Source organism: Copadichromis virginalis, linkage group LG9, assembly GCF_057382275.1.
Source record: "Copadichromis virginalis isolate Kocher_CV1m ecotype Utaka linkage group LG9, C_Virginalis_male_GT1.1, whole genome shotgun sequence".
NCBI classification, from domain to species: Eukaryota; Metazoa; Chordata; class Actinopteri; order Cichliformes; family Cichlidae; genus Copadichromis; species Copadichromis virginalis.
The window spans coordinates 14,352,152-14,363,889 of NC_140626.1; the positions used below are offsets into that span (position 1 = coordinate 14,352,152).

General features: G+C 39.8%; 1 protein-coding gene across 1 annotated transcript; it reads right to left on the reverse strand.

Moving 5' to 3' along the window:
* Positions 1–342: 342 nt before the first annotated feature.
* On the reverse strand, positions 343–10,696 carry LOC146701599 (uncharacterized). Its single transcript, XM_085467899.1, has 3 exons — positions 8,775–10,696; positions 1,610–2,710; positions 343–1,284 (listed from the first exon to the last, which is right to left on the reverse strand). The coding sequence occupies exons 1-3, from the start codon at positions 8,790–8,792 to the stop codon at positions 598–600; spliced, it is 1,806 nt and encodes a 601-aa protein (XP_085324025.1). The 5' UTR covers positions 8,793–10,696; the 3' UTR covers positions 343–597.
* Positions 10,697–11,738: the final 1,042 nt, after the last annotated feature.

Consider the following 11,738-nt stretch of genomic DNA (forward strand, 5'->3'; position numbering starts at 1 on the left):
CTCCAATGGATTGGATCTCCTTTTTGTGACTGAGACACAGATGAGAGTTGGTGAGTCTAGCATTATTTCTGGACTGTTACCCTCTGACGGCTCATTTCGTAATGCTCCAAGGATATCAGGTAGAGGAGAAGGAATATTGACTGTGTTTAAAAATAACTTTCACTGCAAACAACTCCATGTACCTGTTTAAACAAGTAACAATATTCACTAAATAAGCACTAATAATATATTAATTTTGTAACACACTGAAAACAGTTCATCTAACTGTGACTGTAAACATGTTTCCATTTGTCACTTCAGTTTTTACTCTGAAATACAGGAAATGACATCATGGCTCAAGTCTTTATCATTAAAATCTTTCTTTATTTAACATTTGAATTTTTTATTTAACATTTCCAAGATTCAATAACATAAAGAACCCGAACAAGAAGACATTTGTGTATCAAAGTACATTAAAACAAATACTTTATAATAGGAAACAGAGTTTTCAACGAACTGATGAAAAGAAAGCTAACCACTCGACATGAACACTACAGTAGGACAGTTTTGAAAGCTTAAAATGGAACTAGGGGAAGAGTTTGATTCACAGCTGCCTCATCAGATTTTTACAGGAGATTCTATCTGAACTCTGTGGAGCCTGATCTCAAGCTTTTTGAGTCTGACACTGAAACCAGAGGATCTTTCTGTCTCTTCAGATTCACTGTGATCCAGTGATGGGAGTGATTTCAGCCCTGAGTGATCACGCTGATGTTTGCACAGAGCAGACAATGAGGTGAATGTTTGGGCACATTGGTAACAGTGAAACAGTTTATTAGTAACGTGGGATCGTTTGTGTTCGGAGTAGGAAGTGAGATTCCTGAAGCTCTTGTCACACTGGTCACAGCTGTAGTTTCCTTCCATGTGTGTACGTTCATGCTTGTTACAATGACCTGATTGTGAGAAGCTTTTGTCACAGTGTCTGCACTTGTATGGTTTCTCTCCTATGTGGACTCGTTTGTGTCTTTTAAGCTCCCTTGCAGTGGTGAAGGATGACCCACACTGATCACAGAGGTGCTTTTTGACCCCACTGTGAATCAGTTCATGTTTTTTTAACTCACTTGGTGTGGTGAAGCTTCTCCCACATTCTTTGCAGTATTTCAGTTTGTCTCCAGTGTGTCTATGTTGATGTGTTTTTAGGTCAGCTTTCCAGCTGAAAGTTTTTCCACAAAGGTCACAACGAAAGTCTTTCCCACCACCACAGTGATGACAGGGTTGAGAACTGGATCCATCTGTGTCGCTCTGCTTCTAAACAAAGACACAAAGACAGTGTACGTCAGTCCTTCAACACTTTTATCCTGAACGTCGCCTGAAATAAAGAGCATCTCTGCAGACGTCCAATTACATTTGACTGTTTCAGTTAACACACTCAGTTTACTGGGCTGCAATAACTACAATACTACCACCATAATACTACAGTAATACTAAAATCATAACTGACATGAAAATCTGAATAATCACTCAGAGCTGCTTTTCCATGCAGTAGAATTGCTAACATGCTAACACAGTTTAATGAGCAGAGTTGTTCCAAACAGTCAGGCTAAAATGACAAGACAACAATATAAATACATACCTCACAGTAACTGCACTTGTAGAGTGTCTTTCTGGTGTGGATCTGTTGGTGTCCTCTCAGGTAATGTGGAGATTTAAAAGTCTTCTCACACAGGTCACATTGATAAGGTCTCTCCTCAGTGTGGGTAAACATGTGTTGTTGTAACTGTGTGCGAGTTATAAACTGTTTGCCACACTGTTCACAGCAGTACACATCATGTCTGGTGTGAATGCGTAGGTGTATATTTCGGCTTCCTCTCTGGCTGAAAGTTTTTCCACAGATGTCACAGCTGTATGCCTTAATTCCAGAGTGGGTAACTAGATGATTCTGTAAGTTGCCACTGTGAGTAAAAGCTCTGCCACACTGATCACAGCTGTACGCTTTAACTCCACTGTGGATGAGTTGGTGCTGTTTTAGGGATTCCTTCCAGGAAAAAGACTTTCCACACAAGTCACAGCTGAACGGTCTCTCTCCAGTGTGGATGACTTGATGCCGTTTTAGTTCAGCCTTCCCAGTAAACTCCTTCCCACACTCGTCACAGCTGTACGCCTTAATTCCGGAGTGGGTAACTAGATGATTCTGTAAACTGCTTCCTTGAGTAAAAGCTCTGCCACACTGATCACAGCTGTACGCTTTAACTCCACTGTGGATGAGTTCGTGTTTTTTTAGGTGACCCTTCAAGTAAAAAGACTTTCCACACAAGTCACAGCTGAACGGTCTCTCTCCAGTGTGGATGACCTGATGCCGTTTTAGTGAAGCCTTCAGAGTAAACTCCTTCCCACACTCGTCACAGCTGTACGCCTTAATTCCAGAGTGGGTAACTAGATGATTCTGTAAGTTGCTACTGTGAGTAAAAGCTCTGCCACACTGATCACAGCTGTACGCTTTAACTCCACTGTGGATGAGTTGGTGTTGTTTTAGGGAATCCTTCAAGGAAAAAGACTTTTCACACAAGTCACAGCTGAACGGTCTCTCTCCAGTGTGGATGAACTGATGACGTTTTAGTTTATAAATCCCAGTAAAATGCTTCCCACACTCGTCACAGGTGTATGTTTTCTCTCTCTTTCTTGGTTGAGGTTTGTCGGCCTCCTGAGAGCGCTGACTTCTCGCTCCATGTTGGTCCTGCAGTGACAGAGATACAAACAGAGGCAGTGAGTGAAATGCAGTCGTGGAACAAACTCAACCTTCAAACTCCCTCCATTAACACTAGTTTTAAACCTGAAGGTGGAGTGTGGCACCAAACACCTTAAAGGTCTCTTATCCCCACCTGCTGGTAGTTCTAACACATTACATCCAACCTGCTGTTAAAAATAATTCATGACCATTTAAAAACACTAAAATCATGCCCATCCCGCCTGATTGTACACACACACACACACACACATATTATTTTCATAATTTATATCAGATTGTTGTTTCCTATTACATATTTCTATCATTTTTTTTATAGATTTATACATAATTATTCAGTGATAATAAATCCTATGTTTGTTTATTTGTTTATTCAAAAGGAACCCCATTAGCTTCCACAACAAATGTTGCTCGTCTTCCGTCAAATACGATCACATAAAATATTACACAATAAAGTGGATTCAAAATATCCAGATAATTTTCCATCCACAGTGGGGTTTCACAATTAAAATATAAGCAATCAATAATAATAATAACAACAACAACAACAACAACAACGAGGCACATTACACAAATTTCAAAAACAAACCATCTCTTACAATATTTACAACAACTAAAAGTTCTGTAAATCAGCTTTTAAATGTTCATTGAAGTTTTGAATAGTTGCTAATTCTCTAATTTTATAAGGCAATTTATTCCACTTAAAAGTTGCTCTAAATATAACAGTTTTACAAAAAGTTACTTTTAACTCGAGGATTTACTAAATTGCAGTTTGTTGAAAACTGTGTAATATGATTATGTATTTCATCTGGATACTGCAGCTGAGCAGAAAAAAAAGTGGTGTGTTTAACAGAATTGCTTTCTTTATAAATACAAGTATTAAATCCCAGTTCTTTGTTTTCCCTACGGCAAAGAAAGACACGGCTCAAAGTGGTCAAAGCTCAAAAGATGATCTTTATTTTTCATTGACCTGAACACACGAACACATAAGCTCAGGTCTGAAGCACAAACAGGAAGCCTAGTTATTTATATACTTCCTCTAGACGTCACACACACTTTAAGTTTAAATCAAAGACTGTGCTTAGATTCACTTTCTGGCTGCAGCTCCTATTTTCTGCAAAAGCATGTCGTTTCCTGTCAGTACTTTTTGGCACAGACTGTACTGTGACAAAGTGGAGGAGCAGTTGCAATGCTCTCCATTTGTCCCATATGTGTTTACCTTTTTTTGCACATTGTACACATTATTCTGTTTCTATGTATTTGCTATGATTCGCTATTTGTCAAGTAACATCGCTGCACTCACTATCCCGGGTTTGTTTGTGTAAGCGTTTTGTTGCCGGCAAATCAAACATTCTGCAAATTAAGGCAAATATTCAGTTACATGTTACTTTATATTTTATTATGTTACAGATTAAGTCATTAAGTTCATACTTTGTTTGTCTTTTCAGTCTTCATGAGGGTCAGGTGTGGGGAAACACCCGCCTAGCATTTCCTCATTTTAAAGTCCTGATGATGTCACATATGACATCAGCAGGTCAAACCAAGTGGAGGGGTTTCTTTTTCCATAGAAATGCTTCCTTTTGTTGGTGTTAAGGTTTAAAGGGATTTGGGGGGGGGGGGGTTTGTTTTGTTTTTTACTCTGGCACACAGTTTTGCCTCTTTTGCTTATTTTAATGTGTGATTAGTGCACGATCAGGTTGCCTTTCATGTAGGGCTGGGCTATATCATACCGTTCACGGTAATACCGGTATAATGTTGGGCAACGATAAGAAAGTGAAATATTACGATAGAATATGGGTAAAACACGCTTGCGCAGTGCCTTTGTTTTCATACGCACATGGAGGAAAAAGCATGGCGGCGACGGAGAATGAGAAGGGTGAAAGCGGATCGTTGAATGAAACAGATGAACCAGAATTGGTTTGTAAAAATGCTTCAACTTCAGTGGTGTGGAACTGGTTTAGCTTTCGTCCGTCAGATACACAACAAAGCACTAGCATGCTAGCAGGCCATCGCTATTACCGTGTTTTTTGGAAAATACGGCACACTTAAAATCAATCCTTTCATTTTTCTGAAAATCGACGGTGCCCCTTATAATCCCGTGTGCCTTATGTAGGAATTGTTGTTTACCAAACTGTTGTTGGAAGAAGTTGCTGTTGGAGGCAGTTTTGGTACCATTCTTTATTCATGGCTGTGTTTTGGGGCAAAATTGTGAGTGAGCCCACTCCCTTGGATGAGAAGCAACCCCACACATGAATGGTCTCAGGATGCTTTGCTGTTGGCATGACACAGGACTGATGGTAGCGCTCACCTTTTCTTCTCCAGACAAGACTTTTTCCAGATGCCCCAAACAATCGGAAACAGGCTTCATCCGAGAATATGACTTTGCCCCAGTCCTCAGCAGTCCATTCACCATACTTTCTGTGGAAGATCAATCTGTCCCTGATGGGGATTTTTTGGAGAGAAGTTGCTTCTTTGCTGCCCTCTTGACACCAGGCCGTCTTCCAAAAGTCTTCGCCTCACTGTGCGTGCAGATGCGCTCACACCTGCCTGCTGCCATTCCTGAGCACGCTCTGCACTGGTGACACTCTGATCCCGCAGCTGAATCGTGTTTAGGAGACGATCCTGGTGCTCGCTGGACTTTCTTGGATGTGCTGAAGCCTTCTTATCAAGAATTGAACCTCTTTCCTTGAAGTTCTTGAGGCCCCTCTTCTGTGGAACCAGCTTCCAGTTTGGATTCGGGAGACAGACACTATCTCTACTTTTAAGATTAGGCTTAAAACTTTCCTTTTTTCTAAAGCATATAGTTAGGGCTGGACCAGGTGACCCTGAATCCTCCCTTTGTTATGCTGCAATAGATGTAGGCTGCCGGGGGATTCCCATGATGCATTGAGTTTTTCCTTTCCAGTCACCTTTCTCACTCACTATGTATTAATAGACCTCTCTGCATTGAATCATATCTGTTATTAACCTCTGTCTCTCTTCCACAGCATGTCTTTATCCTGTCTTCCTTCTCTCACCCCAACCGGTCGCAGCAGATGGCCGCCCCTCCCTGAGCCTGGTTCTGCCGGAGGTTTCTTCCTGTTAAAAGGGAGTTTTTCCTTCCCACTGTCGCCAAAGTGCTTGCTCATAGGGGGTCATATGATTGTTGGGTTTTTCTCTGTATCTATGAAGCGCCTTGAGGCGACTTTTGTTGTGATTTGGCGCTATATAAATAAAATTGAATTGAATTGAATTGAATTGAATCCTATAAATTGTTGATTTAGATGCAATCTTAGTAGCCACAATATTCTTGCCTGTGAAGCCATTTTTATGCAACGCAATGATGGCTGCACGCGTTTCTTTGCAGGTCACCATGGTTTACAATGGAAGAACAATGATTTCAAGCACCACCCTCCTGTTAACATGTCAGGTCTGCCATTCTAACCCAATCAGCCTGACATAGGCTGTATCCCAATTCAGGGTCTGCAGCCTTAAAGGCCACATTTTAAGGCCGATTGCGTCACAGCGACAGTGAGGCTGTCCCAATTCAAAGGCTGCTCGAAATGCAGCCACAAATGTGTCCTTCATTTCCCTGAATTTTAAGGATGTGGCGGTGTAAACTTCATGGCCCAACATATCCCAGACTTCATAGCGCGGCGGTGGGTGTGGATAATTTTGCCAAAAAAAAAAAGCTGAAGCGGAGCAGCCAAAGACTAAACTTTTAAAAGTGAGTACTGAATATTATTTCACTTATTTATGTGCAAATGTTGAACAATGAAGAACATTAAAATATTACTGTTGGCCACATGTTGGCAAAGTTATGTGACATTAGTGATGTTTGTACTAACTTGGTTTTAAAGCCTTTACTTTAAAATATTCACTGTTCAATAGTCGACCTTAATCTTACAGAGAATGTGATGATTTTGTGGATAATTAAAGTCAGTCATATATACACAAACACAACAAGCTGAAAGTCAGTGATGCTGCTCGGTTTGCAGTCCTGAATATCACGGCACAAGCAGGATTCACTGCACTGTTAATGTTAGCTATGTTATATTGCTGCCTCTGTTCGGTGGTGTCGAGCCAAACGCACTTTAACGTGTGTTTGAACGAGCTGACGGTTCACTCGTTAAGCTGAAAAAAAGATGCTTTAATCACAGGAGTCACACATGTGTCCACTGTACCATCTGGGAACTCTTCTTGTGTAGCACTCGTAATAACACAAACACTAAATCCTGCTTCTCTTGTGCTGTTTTGTAGCAGTGTATACACCTGAGACTGTCACCTGTCTGTCTGTCCTGCACTCGCTCTCTTTCTCTCTGATTGTGGAATAAAAGTATGAACATGTGTTTATAAGTTACACTTGTGTTTGAATCCTGCAGCTTATCACACATTTGATTTCCATGTGTGACAACTGCAAGTGTCCAGAGTGAGGACAGACTGAGGGACCCACTGCTGCACATCATCTGTGAGGCTTTGCACCCCTGATGATCCACCAGGACAAACTCAGCAGTGTGTGAGGAAGAGGAGGAGGAAGAGCCAGCAACAGCTGACAGATGGAGAGAATAGACAGACTGTTCCCTGTTTGTGAAGGACTGCTAGGAAAGTTTAAAATAACTAACTGTCTGTTCTGAATCAGTCTTATTAGGTAATGTTCAAATAATTGTATCATTCCAGTGTTTTCAGTGTGGGAGAAAGTACTCAGGGCCTTCAAGTTACACACTATGAAAGGCAGCAACAAGTTTAATGTTCAGAAACCTAAAGTCTGTATCAGCAGCAGAATGGACCTAAAAATAAATGTTTGTTTCAGTTCTATGAAGCTTTGAGTATTTTGGATTAGTAGCACTGCTGTGTTTGTTGCATCATATTGCTGTAATTGTTTATATGCTTTATATGTTCTGAGGTAAGTTGATCTATAGTGTTACATCATATTCTATAAGGATGTTATGTGTTTGTAGACTTTCTGCCCAGTTTGACCCATTTAGCAGAAGTCAGCCTGTTTAAGGCTCTGATATCTATTCTGTGTGACTTAAAGCAGTTATGACATGGTCTGATTTTCTCACCCAATAAAGGAATATTCAATATCAGTCTACTCTTCATTTTATCAGCAACAGTTATCACAGCTCGTACATTTGCTTTTTACACATATATGTAAGCATTGAGCCAAATTTAGTAATGCCAACAAATTGAACAAACAATATTTGTCTCTTGTATATAATACATCTATATATACACTGTCAAAGAAACTTTTCTTTGAGTGAAGTGATTAATATAATAACTATAATATTGGCAATATTATAGTTCCATCACCAAAGTGAGTCGACTTTAGTCTCATGAACAACATTAGCTAATTGTTATTTACTAGCTAATCATAAAATGACTGTTCAGTACAGAAATGAAGCCCAACAATCATGTTTTACAGTCCTGTGGTCTCAGCCTCAGATACTTATTAAATCACACAGAGCTCATGTAGAAACAAATGAACAAAGTATGTTCTCCTTCATTTCTGTCAAACAAAGCTGTATGAAACGTTTCCAGCTGTTAGTATCATGGTTGCTAGGCAACCTGGGCAGCGCGATCGAGGCTTCCAGCCTCAGCGGTCTTTGAGTACGCGGCCCTTGAGGACCGTTGAGGCTGCGTACTTTAAAGCTGCAGAACCTGAATTGGAATACAGCCATGATGATCTCCAGCCTTGTGCTAGTCAATATTCTCTCAACATTATTTATGCAATTCTCAAAACTTTTGGCCACGACTGTATAACCTCTTTTTAAGTTTCTGGATATTATACATGGTTATGTTTAGGATGTCAGCCAATTTCCACTGGAAATGCCTTTTGGTTAAACTGTCAGCAAGCAATTTGCATTTGCACTGTTAAATTTTTATATAACTTTAATGCACATAAAAAACAGCTGCTTGTATAACTGAAAATACATTGATGGGTTTTTTAATAAAGTTGTGGAGTTGTAAAGTATTTTGTCTAGTGTCAATTATATCGTCAGTTATATTGTTATCGCACATTTTCAAATGTATATCGTGATAAATATTTTTGGTCATATCGCCCTGCTCTGTCTGTCACCTTCTGTGTTGAGCTCATTGTTTTCTCTGTAGTGGCTGAGCTGAGTCCAAGTAGCTGAAAATGTTCCTCTGCTGCTCCGTCAGACTCTTCTCCTCCTGCTGATCAGCTAGGACACAAAACAGATCTTTGTTAGGCTCCACACTGCACTGAAGAGTCAAAGTGTCTCATATGTTCATCTGACAAGTAAAAGAACACATTTGTTTCCCGATGTGGGCAACTTATTGGAAACAAACACAAAAGGTTTGAACACTGATACCTGGCATTGCTGGCATTGAAAGATGCAATGCCAGCAATGAGGATTGTCAAGACTAAAACAATCATTAAGCAAAGACAACAGGGATCATTTGTTCCTGTTTATTTAGCATTCACAACATTTGTAGTTGCCTTCTGTACAGGGGAAGTCCACGCACACTGTGTGGTACCGCCATCCGCAGAAGGTGCATTCAATCTCTGTAAGAAAAACTAGATTGTCTGAGACTGAAATGATATTAACAAAAGGAGTGGTGATTTGTAAAACTTCAAGTGTATGATAAGGTGAAAACAAATACACAATTGCATGTCATGTAGTTGAAGGGTTTTTTTTTTTCTTCTTTTGGAAGACCGGAAAACACTGAAAGTTACAAATGTATTGTGCTTGAAACGAATTCAAAATAGGTGATAAAGCCAGCTGCACATGTGTGTCACAAGGAAATTACATTACATTATAAATATTCCTAACTTAGCCATGGCAGCCATGTTGATGTATCACCTATATTGGCTGAAAATGTTCATTTCTAGAGAAAAGACACAGGCAGACTATGCTTACAGGATGTGATGTTACATGTTATTGTGTGATGTTATTGAAATCATCATGAATAACGGGAGTGATGATTTCTATAACTTTGTGTATATAATTTGGCATTTCTCACTGATGTAGGCCAAAAATAAATACATAATAAAATGTAATTTATTTTAAAGGTTTATTTGCAAGACACAAAAACAGACAAAATAGAAAATTCCACATGTATTGTGAAACTTTAAACACACACACTAGGGCTGCCACAAACGATTATTTTGATAGTCGACTAGTCACCGATTATTTTTGCGATTAGTCGACTAATCAGATCATCATCCACTGGACGTAAAACGAACAGCTTATTGCACCAGCAGCATCTGCTCTTATATAACTATCATTAGCTTACAGCTTTAAGTGTTTAAGGTTGGTGCTAACTAAAAATAAAGACAAGATGATATTTTATTAAATTTTAATGAAATTTGCAGATTGTTTCGGTGAAGTTTAATAAACTCCTTGCTATCTAAAATATAACAGGACACCAGAGTAAATTCTCGAGCATCTCACACTTCTGATAATCAGCTGTCTGCTTGACGTTTATTCAGCTGTGTAAACTATAACTTTAATCTCAGCCAAACCGATTTACTCAGGAACAAATAAAATACTGAAAAAAAAAGCCAAACAATAACATTTTTAAGTTATCTATGTGACTTATATATCATGTTTAACCTGAGTAGCGAAAGACGGCGGTGGGTTTGAAAGCAATTTGCCGGGAGTCCGGTGTTCTCACGCGCTCTGGTGAGCCTAGCCCCCGGCTAACTATCAAGCTAGTGGGTAACAGACGTCTCCGAAAACGTCGGAGCGATTTTGAAAATATGTGGTGTCTTGATAAACTGAGCAGATATTTGAGGTTGGCACAGCTACATTCTCGCCTGAAAATATGTTAAACGTTTATTTTGTGACCCAGAAAGAATAATAAGAGTAATATTAAAACTAACTAGCTACCGCCATTGTTGGAAACTGAGCTGGGCTGCGCTATGAATTCTGGGACACAGCTTCTTCTTCTTCTTCGGGATTTAACGGCAGCTGGCATCCTTGTACATGCAGTGCTGCCATCTTCTGTTTCAGTCAATAAACCCCATTCTGATTCTGATTCAGTCCGTTATTACACTCTTAAATCCTACTACTTATTCCTGCGTCTTTTGGGATCTTACAAAGCTTTAATTATCCAATGGCACATCTGCTTACCTGCATCTTTTGCTCGTTACTCCTCCTCTTCATTTCTATTTTTTCTAAACTGAGCACCTGATGGCTTTGAACTTTTCTTGTCCATCTTCCATTGGTTTTAATTTTGCACTCCAGTATGAACACAAATCCCCCAACTCGATGATCACCACAAATAACCTAATAGACCTACAGCTTAGTTCACAGATTCCCTTTGTCTAAGGTTTATTTCTGGGATTTCACACAACCCAGTATTCAGATCGTGAATACATAATGGTCTTGGATTTACAACATTATGAATGAAATGTGCTCTATTTGGAAGCAGCATGTCCCCTTCAGCATGTCCCCTTTCCAGGGGTTGTGTGTGAGACTTTAAAATCATCAAACTGTAAATTAATAATTTTTAATTGCTATTGATCCCTTTACCCCTGGTCCCAAAATGAATATTTATTTTCTTACTCTTCTTATATTTATGGTTTGTTTACTTGCACTGCGTAACTGGAGCCTCGTTATCTCGTCTCTCTATATACTGGACGTTTTTGAACATTTTGTTGTTCAAGAGGAACAAGACTAACGGAGTGTGTTTTAGGTAACCTCACAAATGTCACAGATGACACATTTGGTGCACATCTGTTCAACCAACTCCAGTTAACAGCCCACGTGTGTACACACACACACGCACACAGAGACAGAGAGAGACAGAGACAGAGACAGAGAGAGAGAGAGAGAGAGAGAGACAGAGACAGAGAGAGAGAGAGAGAGAGAGCCCTTTTGAATGATGGCAAGTATGAGTATGTGGTGTTAAATAGGCCTATACTACTGCGCTTTGATGTCGCTCGTAAGGGTGAAACTCATTGTGAAACGTTTGAGAACCACTGCTACAGAACAATGGAAATTTCCGTTATATGGTAACGCCCTCAACTCACGTGCGTGCGCGCGTGTGATGCAAGTATGTGTAGAGTGATCAG

Excerpts from the sequence above, each read along its gene's own strand:
- LOC146701599 (XM_085467899.1), bottom strand. Across the intron at positions 1,285-1,609 it reads ACAAGTGCAGTTACTGTGAG|AAGCAGAGCGACACAGATGG; the intron begins GTATGTATTTAT and ends GTCTTTGTTTAG.